The following is a 17,911-nucleotide window of genomic DNA, read 5'->3' as shown; positions in this document are numbered from 1 at the left end:
CAAAACCACTGTTTTTGGGGTGAGGGAGTGCTGTCCAAAAATTTGTTCATCAGTCTCTGTGTCTGTTGAGTAGGATCAGAAAGAGAATTAAGGTATGAACTGGTCCCTTTCTGACTTCTCCTGCAGTATTTAGTTCTATTAATCGAGAAATCGGTACCAAGGTTTCCCTGTTTCCTCTCATTTGTTAATGTAAAATGTTTTGTAAAAGTTCAGCAGAGAAATAATGCTCAATTGAGAGCTCTTCTGTTTCTTCTACCTGAGCTGTCTGCCTTGACAGGTTAATATCTTAAGTACTGTCTCATGGTGAAGAAGATGTAGTCTTCTTTTCTTAGGTTTATGAATGCATATTCTTCTCTTTTTTCAGCCTTGGATGCTTCCAGAATCTTGCAGACTTTTTAGAGTGCAGTTGCTTTGGTATGTTCAAACCCAACTTAATTGACTGGACCAAGCAATACAAACTTTTTCATCTGGCAAAGGAGACAAATGTTCATTCTGTGTAAAATTTTGCTTAATTTCTAAGATGGTTGAGTGGAAAGCTAAATAAAACTAGATATTTTGTTAATTTCTTCAAATTATTCTTAAGCTGCTTGTTTTTATTTTTTATTATTGTTTCAAATATTGAACTTACCTACATAAGATACAGCAGATTTGTATATGGAACAGTCACTGTGTGTCTGTGTATGTATAGTTTGAGCTGAAACTATTTAAAATGTTACGTGAGGAGATGACACAAATATATATTTTTTAAAGGTAAGTTTTTGGGGCAGAATTTCAAAATTATGTTGGTGCCATTTGCTTTATTTTCTGGTAACAAAAGACAAATTTGAAAATTAAGATCAACATTCATGTTTAAAAATGTAATATTACGATGACATTGTAATTTTATTGCTTATGCTGTGAAAATCTCTATTAAGTCTTTGTATTTGAAGAGTTTACGTCTAATAAAATAGAGCTTTCATACTGGTAAGTGTATTTTTGGAGGTGGAAATAGATTCAAGAGATATGTGACCAGTGAGGTATTTAAGAATGGGTGGGCACACAACCATAAGAAGGAGCCTGACTCTTTGCCTTTTCTTTTTCACATATATATGCCCTGTTAGGGTAGGAAAATGGGTAAGTTTATGGTAGAAGATAGCAATGCACATAAAAAGAGGGAATTGTTCCCCACTGCATCTGTAATAGCTAATGTCAGCCACATTCCTTAGAAAAGGAGGGGCCAGCTATACAGTGTGATATGAATGTGAGTCAAAGTAGGTAACAATGAAATCAGCAGGGAAAGAGTTCAAGATCAGGAAATGAAAGCCAGATACCATCTAGAACAGACATCATAAGTACTGTAGTGAAATGCAATTCTTGTGAGGGGTTTCATTCATCTTGGTGAAATCCATTTATCTGAAACATTGTAGACTGTGTAAGCACAAGCAAATACAAATAAAAATAATGTCAAGCAGTAAGTACTTTATTGTAGCTTGAAAGCAGAAAAAACTTATAACACTGTATCCTGAGAAAATATTGGGTTTTTTTAGAAATATCTCCCTCAGAGAAAGAGAATTTCAAATCCTTTTTAGTTGTCTCAAAGCAAATAACATCTACTTGTTCTAACACAATTGCCAGCATAATCATAACTCAGCTAGGAGACTGGTGGAAATGCAGACAGGTTAACATTGTGAAAAAAAGAAAATACAATCTAACTGGGAATACCTGGACCCTTCACTCCAGAAGGTATCCCTATCATAATGGGGCACTCTGAGTCTAAAATTCCAGTCTAAAATGTGACAAGTACTAGTTTAAGAAGCAATAATGTTCCATGAGGTTCCTTGTCTATATACTAAACACAAACATAAGTCTAGTTTTATAATTGTACCTTTTTAATCTACTCTAAGAATTTCTTAAGATACAACTCACAATTTTTTTTCTGCAAGGAGGAAGATCTTAATCAAATGCCCTAGGTACTTAGCAATATGTGTTGTTTAGTGTTTTACTTGACAGCTATCACTTGGTGTCATCAACAGCAGTTTGAGTCTGTTGCATTCATTTCTTCTCATTCACACTCTTTCTTCTCCACTTGAGTGAGGCCACCAAACCCAATTCCTTTGGGACCGAAGTTTTTTGCATAGCAAACTACAAAAGAAGGAGTGGGAAGTAAATGGTACTCTGAAGGCTCTCAGAGGTAAATGTCTTTTGGTTTTCATTTTTAAATTACTATCAAATGTAAGTTGATAAAAAGGAAGGAAATCTGAAGTAGTGTGTTTCCCATAAGTTTATCTGATTCTTAATACTGAAACTGGTATTAGATATTTGAATTACACAGAAGTTGCATCTGGTGATCTCAAAGAAATTTAGGAAATTATATATATTTTTTAGATCTACGTAATACTTTCATTAAAGCTACTTCTCTGTCTAAAAATGCTCAGTAAAACTTGGTCTGATGAGTAATACAGAGTAAGACAGAGATTTTTAAGAAGAACTGGAGCATAATCCAGAAACTATTGATGGGCATTTAAGTAATTCCATTTGAACTCTGTATTGGTTAATGTGTGCATTGTTGTTTATCACAATTCTGCTAAGTGGTAATGGTGAGCATATTTCTCCAAATATGCCAATTTGATCCACTTGTGTTGACAGACTGTACCCAAAGTCACAGAACTCCAGTATTCTTTTTTAGGGCTCTCTATAAAGTTTAGCTTTGTATATAAAAGCTTCACTTTTTTTTTTTCCCGTTAAGCTATTTCTAGGAGTCAAGTCTGTGAACTTTATGAATCTGAGAAGAACATCTAGTTGTGTAATTTACCATTTTTGCATTATCTTCTGTGATACCAATGCAGTGGAAATATCTTCAAAACTATTGTCAAGAATTCTGATTTGGAGGACCAAAGATCTGTATCTTTGTGGATTTTTTATTTTAGTGAATGAGACTGCGCAGGTACAAGAGCCTGCCCAGCAGATATGGCCAGTGCTCTGTTAGCAGGTCTGGCAGATTTGAGAAGTTGTCCCACCTGTAGAAAAATTATAGCTTTAAAATTTAAATGTTAATAGTAGAAGCTGCAAATGCAGTGTTACCACAGCTCTTTGCTTTCAGAAGGTTGTTAAAAAAAGACAAAAATGAAATTTCCTCGGGGTTTTAAGCGTTCAGCAAGGCAAATCACAATGGCAATCTCAGGTCTAAAGAGAATAACTTTAGATTGACTCTGTAGCCCAGTTCAGCTCTCTGCAACTCTTACCTTTACAGTAGAGCTCTCCATCCTTGTCTGTAACGTTCGTGGATTCTAAACTCTTCCCACAAATGGCGCAGCGGAAGCAGGTCTTGTGCCAAGGCTGAACAAGGGGAGACAATTCATTGTGTGGCACAGAAAGTGCACAGCCAGCAGGTACAAGAAACAAAGAAGTACTGCTTTGTGTGGTGTGGAAAGGTTAAAATTAATTTGTAGATCTTGTGGCTTCCATTTTTAGTCAGTCTGGGTTAGCCTTTTTTCAGTTACGTTGTCTAATATATCTTCAATTGCCACTACACATAAATGTTTATAAATATGCCCACAGATGGAGGAAGAGCCAGCTTGTACAGTAATCTGTGCTTGGTCCTCAAACATTAGTAAGAAGCAAAAAATTTAAATATATTTACAAAAAGTACAAGATTTTAAACCTGTTGAAGCAATTTGCAAATTCATCCTTGTGTTTTCTTTATGAATGAAAATTTAAACTATTGAGGACCTCTTAGCTATATTTCCTCACCATTATAAAATGGTGGGGGTTTTTTCCTAGTGATGAAGTCACTACTTACTTTTCCTCCTCCCATGATCTTTTCTGCAGCGTACACTGATTTGCCACAACGGGGACATTTATCCACATCTACCATCTTCTTGGCAAACTTTGAAGCATTAGTTGGTGTTGAGGGGCGAGCAGGCTTTGGTGACCCCCTAAAACAGAAGTTTTTAAAGCTGCTTAAAAATATCTTCTTTAAAAAAAAAGGATTTAATTATTTTTTAGTAAGGCATAAAAAATACTAAATTGCTCATCTCTGACATGCAAAAGGGGATAAAAAAAGAAGAAAATCAAAGTATTCTATTGAATTCTGTGTTTTATGATTGAGAAGCTGGTACTGTAAGCTCTGATATTACCTGTTCTGGGCTAAATACATGGAACTGGCACCAGCCACATGCACCAAAGATTATATTTAATAATAATTGAAATAAAAACCAATTTTGTCTCATTGGGAGGCAACAGGGAAAATACAAGGAAAAGATGTCTCTAGTCTTTGTAACTGGTTATCTGCTGGTACTCATCAAACTGAAAATAGAAATTCAGGTTTTGCATGCCATAGTTTCGTTAGGCAGTGAAACATTTGGACACGGAATTGGGGTTCTTGCCTGGTCTAGGGTCAAAAGGACATCAGAAAAGTGGCTTTGTTTTTTAGTTCTGGACTTCATGCTTTAAATCTTTGTGCATAAAGCCTTTCACAGAATGATTTCTGAATTATCAGATAGCTGGACTGAAACAGGTAATTTTATCCACAGGATGCAAGTTTTGAGTGCAGAATTCTGCCTGTAATGGATTTGTATGGTACAAGGAGCTACAGTTAAATACATTGTTTAAGCTTTTATTTCCTGCACAGCATATTGGTTAATTGGTTTCTTTAAAGTAGACCCTCAGAAGGAAGAAGAAACATCATTGATTTAGAAATTTGCAACTTTGAGAACTGCAGGAAAATCCTATAAAAATGAACTGTCAGAGCTAATTATGTGTTTTTGAAAGATGGTATCCCATTAGAATTTCTTTGTTCAAACCCATTCTCAGTGTGTTTGTAAGTGTTACTAGAACCACAGGGAGGATTTAGAAATGTTATTTCCCCCATTGAGAGGAGCGCTAACAGTATGGGGTATTGTGATTATTTCTCTAAGAGTAAAACATTAACTGTATTTTAGCCTCTAACAGGAAAAAAAAAAATCTTTTCCTATGGTCAATGTGACTTTACCACTGTGCTGCAAATGGCAGATTACAATTGCAGTGAATATTTACATGTGTGGTGGCATATAAAGGCTGCTTCTGCAGAATAATTACCTATTGAAGGAGGGTATAATTTGTAAAGCAGGCTTGAAGAGACCGAGCGTCATTAAAAACTGTGAATTACAGTGTCCATGGAAGGAAAGGGTGTAGGAAAGTCTGCTCTGCTCCTTATGCTAGATGTTGTTATGGAAACAGAATGAAATACATAAAACACCCTGGTAAGAGACAAGTAGGACCAGAAAAAGGAGTTGTCACTAGGGTTTGACTCACTGCTGCAGGTTCAAGCCCAGGTGGTCTCCGGTGTCAGTGCTGAGGCATCCAGCCCCTTGTCCAAAGCCAACCCCTTTGGGGCCATATTTTCTCCCATAACAGGTTTTGCAGTAGATTTCGGATTCGTGAGCTGCTACTGTGGTGCTGTCCAGAGCCTTCCTGCAAGCCACTGAAAACAGGGAGAGAAAAGCACATATCAGCATTTGCCTTTACAAATTTGAATTAATGTGGTTTAAAATAACTACAATTAGTATTTCTTTCTGTTTAGCTTTAAAAATGTGGGGAAAGGAGCCAGTCAGTATAAACTTGTCAGTATAAAACTTGACTGAACTGTTGCTGAAGTAAGGGGGAGGTACATGTGTGTACACATAACCTGTTCTTTTGCCCCTCTGAAGTTCTCTTGTAACCCCAGAGAAATTTAGATCTGTGAAGAATAAAATGGGCTTGAGATTGAAATTTGGCATCCTGAACTCCCAGACCTTAAAAAAGGGGGGAAAGAAGGTTGCAGGGACATTGATCTGGACTTTTCAGGATACTTGCTATGAGTCTGTGGTGGCTTTCTCAGCTCAGCCCAGGCTGTTTTGACATGGTTTATTTCTGAGAGAGGGTTTAACATCGACTCCTGTCTGGAGTCAGACAGGACATGTTGGGGTTTTTTAATAATTATTTGTTTGTTGGAGCTGTGGCACTAAGGCAAAGCAAGTGTCAGCTCTGTCAGACTTCCTCCAGGAGGACAGAAATGTGGTTGTAGCCATTCACAAACAGAGCTCTTACAAATCATCTTTGGTACAGAGAACTACACTTAGCTTAGCTCAGTAAGAAAGGTCTAGCAGGCTTTTGGACAGAAGGTGTCATAAGAATGCCCAGCTTTCATCAGGGAATACAAATACAAATTATGTCCTCTACAGCACTACTAATAATGAATGGGGAAAAAATATAGTAGCTACACTCCTCACTACTTAATGAGGAGTGTATGCCTGTGTTTGCTGCACCACTTGGGGAACTCGGTGTGAGACAGCGTCCACCCCACAGAGAGAGAGAGGAAGATGTTTCAATTCAGAGTCTCTCTTGAAAACCAGGATTTTCCAGTATGCTAAAAAATTACTATTTCAATACTTCTTACAAACTGTTCACTGTTCAACAGTGGTTGATTAGAAGTGGGGAAAAAATACACAAAAACTTTCTCTCCAGGTTCCTTAGAACAAATGCTTACCCTGCAGAGGGCATTCCAGTCATGGGCTATTGATAGCTTGGAAAACAAAGTTGCTGAGTTCACTTACGCAACAGAAAGCTGTGAAATACAGAAGTATTGAAAGTGGCCGGAAGTGCAAACTCTAGAGGAGCTACCTGGGTGTTTGATTAGCCCCTTTCCCCCATGTTTACTTTAAATGTCCTCCTCTGAATCCAATTTATCCACTGCAGGAAATTTACAGCCTGGAACCTCTGCAGCTTTAATTATGCTGCAGAGGGTTGGAAGAGACTTAAAAGATCATGCAGTTCCAACCCCCAGACCAGGTTGCTGTTAAGGGGAAGTATAAATAGTTATACATCCCCAACTCTCTGGTTATCTTTGTGGCTTTCCTACTCCCTATATTGCATGGAGGGAGAAATAATTTGCAAAGACCTTTATATAGAAATAAAATGAGGCAGTTCTGTACTACACTCTTGCTTTGAGATGATAATTGTATTTGCTGAGGGAGTTAAGGGATGATGGAAACTCTAGCAGTAAAGTGTTTCTATTTCTGGTACCTTAGGGATAAGGTATCAATTCACCACGACAGATGGAGCAAAAGCCCTTGAAGTGCTATTGTTGAAATAACTTTGAGACCTGTCATCAGCCAACAGATCCTGTTCTCCCACTGGCATGAGGAGATCCAGGTTGATGGCATGAGATCCTGCCAAATGTCCACCACAGCTGCTCTTTGGGTAAAAGCTGTCAGTGAAACGTCAGTCTGCAGGTAAACAGCAATCACTCCTTCTGCACAGGAAGGAGTGATTGCTGGAAACAAATTTCTCTCTTGGAATACTTGTAGGGGAAAACTATGGAGCAGAGAGAGAGTGTTATAAATAATTTAGCTTGTCTGATTCTTCCTGTATTAAGAGGTTGCTTTGAGTTGTTTACAATTCTGCTGAAATTGAACTCTTTGGTCAAAAAATACAGATGTGCTTTGGGTACCTGGTCAAATATAATGTGAAATAAAGGATCTATTTGAAATAGTTTTATATAAAAATATACAAAAGTACAGCTAAATTAACTGTTTCCATGCCTGAGTTTAGGCTGGGGTAGAATTGATTTCCTTCTGTTGAGAAATGAAATCCTATAAATGGTTCATAGAAAAGCCCATGAATATGATACATGATCCTGAGGCATCCAGAGCTGCTGAATAGTGTATGTGAATCATAGGGGAAAGTAAAGCCAATTATCATACCTTTCATATGCCAACTGGGCAACTTAGATGCATCTTTCGGTTTTGACCTTAAACATATTTCTGATGGCAATACTATTTTTAGTATCTAACCTATTCATAATTAATTCAGATTTAAAACAAGGGGCAAATAAAGGAACATTAAAAACAAACAAACAAAACCCACAGTAAATATACCAACAACCAACCAAGAAAAGCCTCCCAACAAACCAAATATTTGATAGAGCTAATGAATGTAAGTTGTTTATCATTAATCACTAAAATAAAATAATTCAGTTGTACTAAGAATGAAGAAATTTGAGAAATATTCATAACTATGTTCTATTAGGGCAGATCTTTATTTTTATTTACTATTTATTGTTATAGGCAGAACATGAAAGCATTAGGAAAGTTTTAGTTGAGACTGAGATCTTCCTTTTACCATTCTGTAAGAGTTGGCTGAAGGTTGTCAGTTAACTGGAAATTTTTTGAGGGAATCCTTTCTTACTTGGCCTTTTAGGCATCACTAAAGGGATCATTTGGACTTTTAGGCATCACTTTCAAGGCACTTGGAGAAAGGCAAAGACAGCTCAGGTGAGTCCTTTGGTCTTGTTCTTCAAAGAGCTGCTCTGTATCAGCTAAGCATGTAAAATTAGTCTGAGGCCTCCAAATAAGAAGTCTCTATCCCTCCAGAAAGGGAGAGAGAAAATTGGATTCATTGGCTCCTAAACTGTCATGCTGGGAGTCGTACTGCAAAGGTACCAATCCCAAGTATTGTCTGCAAGATAAACTCTTCAGCTGTCTTTAGTTCTTAGCAAATTGTTTGCTCTCTCCCTCTCCACAAAGGGCAAACAGAGCTGAATTGGTACCTTCTCTCTGAATGTTTTTTTTTTTTTTTTACAAATTTCTGCCTCTTCTGCAGAGAAAGCAAAATTCCTGGAAGACAAACATCACAGAGGAGTGTGGAGGGAAAGAGTAAGTGAAATGCGACTGTGTGAAGTATGGGAAGGAGGCTGAAGTACATGCAGAGTGTTGGTGGGAGGTTTTGATGACACCAGGGTCTTTCAGCTTTTTGGTGTGAAACAAATTAATGTCAGGATGCACTGTGAAAGTAATAATCTCCTAAAATTAAAGAAGTAATCATCCTTCTGTCTGATGAGTGCTGTTTAGTTCTGCTGGGCTTTTTAACCTGAAGCAAACCTGTGGTATGACACACTGTGGGACAGAAGGAAGGGTGTCCTGGAGATGGACTTAGATACTGTGATTCTGCAGCATCTTCATGTCCCTAACAAAATCCATCACATGTTTGGACAAAGAAAAGCCAGGAGCCCAAGAGGCAGATTGCTCCAGGTAAAAGGCAGTAAAACTGCCTGCCAAGTAATACAAAAATAAATGTTCTGGTTTTAATGGAAGAGTTATACAGAACTATGGGTGTGCTGTGATATTAAATCATTCAGCCCAACTTACTGCAGAGGAAGCATGACTTGTGGAAACTCCTTCCATTGCACTGGATTTCCTCAGCATGGTACACGGTCTTTTCACAGGCCCCACACTTGGCTCCTCCTCCCCAGTTTGGCATCCTTATCTGAAGGGTTAACCTAGGAAAACAAATTATGTAAATAAATGCAACAGCAAATGTGAATTCTTTTGAATGGAACAGCTTGACTTAAATTTTTTTTTTCTTCCCTCTCCCATCAACTGCTACTGCATACTTGCAATATACTTCGTGCCTATGTGGTAGCAGAAGTGAGGGTACTACCTTGGTGCTTTGGGGACAGGGACAGTCTAAATCCCTGTGATTCTCTCTCAAAAAAGGATATTCCTTAGCTTGGTATACTGTGATGGTAAATATGTGAAATGATTGTGAGGTGTTTCAGTGAAAAGGTGCTAGGATCACTCAACCCTCTTCTGGAAAAGAGGATCTAGGGTTTGTTTTCCATCAAATAGTTGTTTTCTTTCAACACTGTCCTTTCCTGTACTCCAACATAACCTTTTCTGAGTTCCTCATGAAACAGCCACAAGATCTCTGCTGGGCAGCCATTGTAAAGTAATAATGGAGAGGTTCCTGAGGTGCTTAAGGTGTCGGGTTTTTTTCTTTGTCAATTGCTTTTAAAATCTAAACATCAGAGAAAAAAAAAAGAGCCATGGTTTCTGTTCCAGTTCTTGCTGTTCCAGTTAGCACTGGAGTGCCTTGCCCAAGGTCACACAGGAGGACAGTAGCCCAGCCAAGGTCTCCTGATGTCAGGCTGAGTGCTTTTCCCTGTGATTGTGCTGTCACACACCTGGAACAACCCCAGCCCCCAGTCTACCCTTCTGTTTTCTTGTTTGAGTCATCATTTCTGGAAAGACTGGGATGTCATCTTGTCATCTGCATACTGAATTATCGGGTTATTCCAAGCTCCTGGCCAGGCCTTCCTCCTCCTTCTTGGAAAACTAGTCACCTTCTTATTATAGTTATTTTGAAGCCTGCTTGTGCTGTTTGTGTTTGATTAAATTCACCAAAGGTACTTTTAACTAAGAGGAGGATTTTGAAGGCTGAATCAGGCCTGCTACCTGAGAATTTTGTTCTGAGGTCAGGTGATAGACAGAGGGGAATTTGTCACAGCAGTGATGTAACAGAGCTGGTATTTTCAATAAGTTGCATTTTAGAGTAATATTTTGCTATGTATTTAAGTTAGACTAATGTCCTGTGCTTATCATCATCTCAGTGACTTCTCACTTTAATCTTCTGAATTTCAGAATGAAATGAACAATGTCTACATGCCAGCTCTGCACTCTGAGGGGAATCCTTTCTGACAGCTAAGACCAAAAATCCTGCAGTGGTATGAAAGAATTGTCTGTCCAGCAAAAGGAAGGGACACACACTGAGACAATAGCACTGGAGACATGGCAGTGGGGCAGGTTTTGCAGCCTGTGTTTGATAACTGTTCAGATACAGAGCATATCCAAACATCTCTGCCTTACCACAGCAGTTATTAGCACATCCTTAACCCTGTGTAATTAAATAGTCACTGTTGTGACTGCTACCTTCACTAGACAGCATACCTGTCATCCTCATGCAAGGTCCACCCTGTCTTCCTCTTTGTGAGGCTGATTTCTGCTCAGCTGAGCACCCTCCCCAGCTCAGCCATCCCAGCCTTAGCCTTCTGCTGTCACACACCAGCAGCATCATGAATCTCTTCCAGACCCTCCCAGCTCTCTTGGGAGGCTGCTCAGGAGCAGAACTGCTCTGGCAGTTCCAAAACAGTAATGGTGCAGAAAGGAAATGATAACTCACCTTACTTCTAACTCTGTTTATCTGTAATGAAATAAGTGAGAAGCAAAAGAAAAAAAAAAAAAAGGCAAAACTGATGTAGCTGAAATAAGAAACAAAACTACCCAGGCACAATGAACAGATGATGAATTTGATCTCTCTCACTCAGTGAAGCCTTCTCTGAGCAGCACTGTTAAATTGGTTTTTCAATTTCTTTTAAATGTGAGATAAAGGAACAGAAAAGAATCTTTCATGTAGGTAAAATCTTATTCTTACTCTGCTCTTCTATATTTTCTTCTGTTTTTAAAGTACTTTTGTATTGGTGCCATTTTTTCTTTCTCTTATGAAAACATATTCAAGTGATGCTTCAAACATTTTAAAAGAAGAAAGAGCAACTGTGGATAAAAATCAGTTTTCTGACATTTCCTTGGAAATTAAAATGAGATTTTTGTGTCTATAGTGTTCCCTTTCAAATCAGGTTTCCAGTGGAATCCCTTCCCAGCTGAGACAGCACTGACAGCTGGCTGGGAGAAGAGTGGTTTGTACATCTGCTCTCTGTGAAGCTGCTTTCTCTTTCTTAGGTCTCCTCAAAGGCACACTAAGCCTCCAAAACTGTGGCAGCAAGGATAGTTGTTGAAGGTAACTCCAATTACATCATCAGCTTAAGGGGAAAAAATAATCTCTGAAAAAGTCTGATAAAGTGGAATAGTGAACCTTGTGCTGTCAAGGGCTGTGGTTAAAGCTCTTAGAAGGGTCATTGTTCCTGAAGCTAATTATAGTAACATGACTGGGCATGCATACACATTTTCCACGGTTTTTTTTGGCATCACCTGATGAGAAGTTGTAGGAGAAAGAAGAAAGGCATGGCAGAAATATTTCTGTAAGGATACTGGTGTAAGAATAGCAGTGCATGCCATGATGTCTATGCTGGCTGGAGGAACAGCTGGATGAGGTAATCGGGCACATCTGTGCTCTTGCTGTCCAGGCTTTTCTCATCTCTCTGGAGCTGACTGGCCATCCCTAGGGATGCTGCCTTTGCAGCAGGGTCACCATGAGAAGGTAATCTCCACAGGGGGTGTGGCTCTCATAGTTTTGTACTCATCTAAATTATACAGTGGATAAAGCTCCATCCTTTCCATAGAAATAGAACTTGGTCTCCCATTTGTCATCAGAAAAAAAGTAGATCCAAAGTCTCCACTTCTCATAATTTCATTGGGTGTCAGTGTCTAAATCCCCATCAAATTCCCTGAGCTTTTTTGTCTTAATCTGGTTAACTTTTCATATCTGCTCATCACATGATACTTGTTATATTCTGGTGATCCAGTGGGAAGTGGAGCAGAGTGATCCTAAAGGTAAGAAATGTGTGACACAGAAACTTCTGAGTGTTAGTTGCGATGTGTGGGCACTCAGGGTGCTGTTAAACTGGAGGAGTGTTCTTGGGCTTGCTCAAATGCTGTTCAGCTTTTGTCATTCTTCAGAATGTAGCTTCTATATGGAGCAGAATTTATACCTCAGATGTGCAGCCTCAAGGATTCATGCCTCCCATTATTTAGAGCTTGTATCACTACTTTGTAGGGTGGGCTTGAAGCAAGGAAGCCTTTGGAGTGTTGATGTGCTCTCATAGGCATGAAAACATTGTGAGCTGTATTCTTTTGGGCTGTTAGTCATACTGTCCAAATCTGGGTGTCACATCCTGCCACAGAGGGTCTCTCTCTAATCAAAGTGCCATTGATAAGGATAAAATCAAAAAATGTATTTTGATCCATTGATCTAAATGGGTGGTGGATGCAGTATGGGCCTGGTGAAATGTGGAGCAGTAAAAGGCAGTGCTAATGCCTGACTGTGCTGCAGGTGAAAAATTAATGGATTAATTGGAATTAATTCTGGTGCTTCCTTGCTAAACACAAAGTTTCCCTTCTGTATGCTCATGCATTTCACAGTCTAGAGCTCAGGTCTTATCTGAATGGACTGCAGAGTTATGTATTGTGTGACTGGCAGGGTTATCTCTTTGCCACATGTGCTGCAGGATGGCTTTGAAGGGGATAAACAGAATGGGGAATATTGGTCTTTGTGACCACTGGCAGTAGAAGTGCTGAATGGGGAGTGGGGGGCAGGGTGTGCCTTGCATCTCTTTGCATTTTAGTCCCAGCTAAGCTGCTTGGTCTAGAGTCAGTGGATAAGAAAACTGATTTCTTGATTCCTTACCTAACAATAACAAGCAATAATAATATAAATATAAATAATATAATATAGTGATAATATAAATACTATATAATATAAAATATAATATACTATATAACATCTAAATATATAATAAAAATAAGTAATATAAAATATATATTATATAATGTAAATAATATATAATAAAAATATAAAACTCACACATTGCTGTCTACATTGAAATGCAAAGTATCAAGGCCATATTTGAAATTCATTTCACAGCTGATGTCTGTGGGAATGCCAGTGCAGCCAGAACTTCTCTCTGGTATCTAATCACAGCTCTGCTGTGACCTGTCCTGTGACCATCATGACTCATTTGACCATCCTTAGTGGTACTCACCCCACCAGCACTGTGGGGATAACAAGATATGTCTTCCTTTATACAATAGCAGTAAAATGCTGGTGTGATTTTTCTCTGCAACTGACACTCACAGTGAGGTTTTCTTTTGATGTGTCTGTATTTGAGATGCCACTGCATCTTGAACAGCCTGGAGGTGTGTCTGTCAAAATCCAGCCCCTTGTGCTTCTCCCTCAGCAGGAGAGATTCACAACAGTGGGAAGGCTTGTGTTTGAAGACAGCTCATTTGATGGAGATGTGATCTTGTTATGTGTTTATAATCATATTTCTGATATTCCAATGAGTTCAGTGGGCTGTGGCTACAGGTGAATTTTATTAGTCAGTGTCATACATTGAGCTTCCACCATGATCTCATAATAACCAGCCTTTTCCCCTTACATGTGCAGTAAAGAAACACAGGTAGGTCAAGGTATGGGAACGTCAAAACTGGAAAGTAAATCTTGATTTTTCATTGACACTGGTCACACTAAGTTACACATGGCACTTTGAAACAAAAGATTTTAACCGACTTTATATGAAGCACATGTTCATTGCTGAGAGCTGATAGTGCCACATTCCCTTGCTTTCATCTCTGTTCTTCCACTTTTTGTATTATTTTCTAGCCTAGTGATGCTACATTTCCTTTGAAACTTCCTTGATGCACACTTTTGCAGAAATTTAAGATTGCATCTCCAAAAAATACAGTATCTGATGCCAGAGTAAGGTACTTCATTCACTTCATTCTAACTTAGAAACCAACCACATTCACATGCTTGTACATTCACACTCATAGTTCAGTCTGATCCATGTGGCTGTGGAAAGCTGCTTCCTGCTGTACAAATGACCCATTCAATTTTCCAGGCCTAATCCTGGGCTATCAGCTTTCACTATTCCTTCCACACGATCCTTCTCTGAATCCTTATCCGTACAGTAAGTTCTTTAAGTGCCAGGCAAAACTGCTACAGACTTTGAAATAACACTGTGGTGACTAAGACACAGAATTATTTTATCTACATGCATGGCTTTATTCTCTGAAATAATTTTACCTTTAAGCAGAAAATTTTTCATAGTAAAAACACATATGTATTTATGTATTTATTTATTTATTTGAATTTTTGGGGTTTTTTTCCTGATGATTTGACCAATCATGCTCTCTTAGAATGCTTGAATGATGGATTTGGGAATAATTATTTCATCCTGCATTCTTAGCTAGCCATTTCTTGTCAAGTCTGCACAGAAGTTTTCCTCTTTTTGATATGAAACCAATTGGTCTCCGACATTAAATATTTTGAAGATTTTGGGGGTTTTATTTTGGTTTCTTACTTCTAGTATACCATTATAAAAGCACAAAAATTTGTATGCTGTGTACGTGCGCTTTCTAATGACTGACTGCAGACATAATTCTGTAGCTTTGTAATGAAATTTTTAAATATTCTGAAACTTCTGTTATCCAGTCATGCCTAGTCCAAATGAGTGTCTCTAATGACGATCTCCCCAGCCCTGCTCTTGCAGCACTGGTAGCTGCTTGCCTCGCTGAGACAGAAGAATCTCTCTTTCTACTGGCTACTCCAAACCTAAAACACTGCTCTGTAGGACTCATTTCTGTACTATACCTATGTGGTTTTCTTTGTCAGGCAACAAACTGCTTCTATCATCTGTTAGGAATAAAAAAATACCCAAACCCTTTTTGGCAGAACCCATGGGACTCAACTCACCGGAGTCGCTTGAATTTTCTCCTTCTTTTCTTGGGTCTCAAAGGGTTTGAATGGGAGGGGTTCCTGCTCTCTTTAAATGCAGTGACCACTTCTGCCAGCCCTATAAGCTGGGAGGGGAGGGGAGGGGATTGAGAGTTTAAGGGATCTGAGCAATGCCATTGCTATCACCAAGCTGAAAATAACCTCTGACAAAAGCCTGGCATTTTGTTCCCTTATGTCTGCTTGTGAGTAAGTGGACAACAATGCAGCCCCTCGGATTACACCTAAAGGACACTCCTGACTGAAAAATAAAGATTAAAGTTTTATAATTACTCTACTGCATTGCTTAAATGTGAATCATAAAATAACAATTCTTGAAATGATGATCTTGTTATTAATGGTCACATTGCCAAAAGTAATTTACCAAAATAATTGTTAAAAATAATAATACATCAAAACTTGTTTATAACACCTCCAGGAAAACAACAGTTTTAAACTAAATAGCATTTCATTCTGCAGTTCATCGTTTGAGAGATAGAAATGGTTTGTCTTCTAGGATACAGAGGATTATGCTTTTACCTCAAATCTTTCATTTTTTACTGTTTTTAGGCATTAAGGTGGGTAGATAACATCTTTGATATTTAGCCTGTGTAATTATTGCAATTACATTTGCGATGCCTGAATGAGCCCCTTGGAAATGGATGAGGCTGCAGATGTGTTAGAGATGTGGGCAGTAAAGTATGAACTTTTTTACAGGGCTTTATTTTAAGGGCTTTAAAGGTTTAGAAGCTAATCCTCATTTTTCTGAGCAGATGCCTGAATTTAGCAACTTTGTTCAGGATCATGGACTATGCTGTGTATGAAAGGGCCCATCCCAGGGGTTAGACACAAGAACTCTCAAGCTGAAAGTCTCAACTTGGGGACTTTCATGGAAACATAAGAAAATTAGATGCCAAATCCACATTAGACTTTAGGATTTAGGGGTCTGTTAACTGAGGCTGCTAAGAAAACTCTTAGGAACTTATCAATCAGTTTGCTGTTAAGTCTGGCAGATTTTATAATGCAGAGGCAGGTCCTTGGTGTGAAATTGAAGGACTCTTTCCTGAGCAGCGGAGCTAGACTCCATCTCTTCTGGGTTGTTGTCCCCAGATAGTTAATGGAACTATTCTATATCAGATAAAGCCAAATGCAGAGTAGACAGTGCAGTATGTGGTATGAGGGTTCCTTGTAAGAGGGCAGCAAGGAGGGGTTGGGGCAGTCATGAACTCCCTCTTGGAATACATGGGAAGCACTGAGAAGCTTCTTAAATCTTTGTGTTTGCGCCCTTGGTGACTTACGTTAGGACCCCTGACATTTGAGATGGATGAATCTTCTGTAATGTTCACTCATATTTTATAGATCATGTACTTGGATGGATTTGCACCATAACCAACTGCAGGGAACTCTGTGAAGACAGTTTTTGCTCCAAAATGTAAGTATTTTCCCTTTGGTTTTGGCAGAGGATTTAAGGGAAAACTGCATGTCATGGTTTGGCCCTGGCACAATGCCAGGGCCCCCATGAAGGGTATATTTCCAAAAGGGTTGCTGTGAGATGTGACCCGGGAACAGAACAAAGCAGGCTCCCATTCGGGGATGGAGGGAAAAACACAACACTTTATTTATTACAAATCTAGAAAGGAACACATACCAAGCTAAGAATGAACACCTTCCAGATACCTTCCTCCTCCCCCTCCCTTTTCTCCACAGATTCACCACACCTCAAATCCATCAACCCTCAAATCCATCAGGGAGAGAGGAGTCCCCCCTTGCCTCATGGGCCTCCCCCGGAAGCACAATTAAAACCTCCTGTGCTTTTGTGTCACCCATGGCCCCGCACAGAGAACATCGGCCCTCGTGACTTCTCCCCCCCATGTCCAGTGCTCTCACCACTGGACACGGGCCAGGACTGCTTTTAGGGCTCCCCGTTTAAAGATGCTTCACCTACTTCTAGAAGCAGCAGTCTCTCAACTTCGGAACACCAGTCCCCCCCAGATTTCACCCCCTGGGGCCGAGGGGCCTCATGAACAGAGATCTTTCTCTCTGTGGAGACAGAGGGCATCTCACACCCTCCTCAGCTGTTTCTGTTCACGCTGCTGCTTCACTCTTGCCTCTCGGGTGTTGCCTCCCCCTAAATACAGTCTCTGGGTCACAGGGAAAAACACGGGTCTGTCCATGGCTATACAAGAAAGAGTCCAACCCAAGGCCACTCCATCATCTCTTCCACCCAGGATTCTTCTCTCCTCTTCCAGCTTTCCTCACGCTTGCTCATCTCTCATCTCTCTCTCACCTCATCCTGATTCAGGAGGATTCAGTATTTGCAAGGTTTCTATTAGTCTACAAAGGGGTTAAAATCTTCACTTCTGTCTGCCCAGGACTCCCACAGCTGCTAGGCACCTCTCTGCCGCATCCCCCGCTTCTGGCCGGCTGAGTTGCCAGCACAATCTCTGTCCCTCTCTCCGGGGGGGCTGCCCAGACATCTCAAGTCTCATCAACCCCTGCATGTTCTCCTCCACCTCTGCACCTTCTGGGGCTCCCGGCCTCCTCCCTGTCATGGCCTCCCCCTGCCCCACCCAGACGCAGCTGGGCAGGGGAGAGGTCGGACTCTACTCACTAACACCGGATTCCCAAAGAGGAAGTTCTCTGGGAATCTCCTGCTTTTAACCCCCGTGTGTTCTCAGAGGCGTATCCAGAT

At 39.7% G+C, this 17,911-nt stretch overlaps 2 protein-coding genes across 13 annotated transcripts in view; one reads left to right on the top strand and one right to left on the bottom strand.

The window, feature by feature from the left end:
• Nucleotides 1–17,911, top strand: part of ZDHHC13 (zinc finger DHHC-type palmitoyltransferase 13) — a 37,234-nt gene that overhangs the window by 14,629 nt on the left and 4,694 nt on the right. For 9 of the 12 annotated variants that reach the window (XM_064426239.1, XM_064426240.1, XM_064426237.1 and 6 more), the window contains one exon: nt 365–16,651. In XM_064426239.1, coding sequence (XP_064282309.1) covers nt 365–500 — 136 coding nt within the window. In that variant the 3' untranslated portion in view covers nt 501–16,651. The remainder of the gene's footprint in view (nt 1–364; nt 16,652–17,911) is intronic. The other 3 variants (XM_064426238.1, XM_064426235.1, XM_064426236.1) reach the window with 2 other exon arrangements.
• CSRP3 (cysteine and glycine rich protein 3) lies at nt 1,926–15,375 on the bottom strand. The gene is made up of 6 exons (XM_064426246.1): nt 15,202–15,375; nt 9,144–9,274; nt 5,272–5,440; nt 3,779–3,914; nt 3,222–3,315; nt 1,926–2,121 (listed from the first exon to the last, which is right to left on the bottom strand). Exons 2-6 carry the CDS (start codon nt 9,253–9,255, stop codon nt 2,042–2,044), a joined length of 591 nt encoding a protein of 196 aa, XP_064282316.1. The 5' UTR covers nt 9,256–9,274; nt 15,202–15,375; the 3' UTR covers nt 1,926–2,041.

Source organism: Passer domesticus, chromosome 6, assembly GCF_036417665.1.
Source record: "Passer domesticus isolate bPasDom1 chromosome 6, bPasDom1.hap1, whole genome shotgun sequence".
Classification (NCBI taxonomy): Eukaryota; Metazoa; Chordata; class Aves; order Passeriformes; family Passeridae; genus Passer; species Passer domesticus.
The sequence above is the reverse complement of the archived record's forward strand: the minus strand, read 5'-3'. Positions and strand labels throughout refer to the sequence as shown.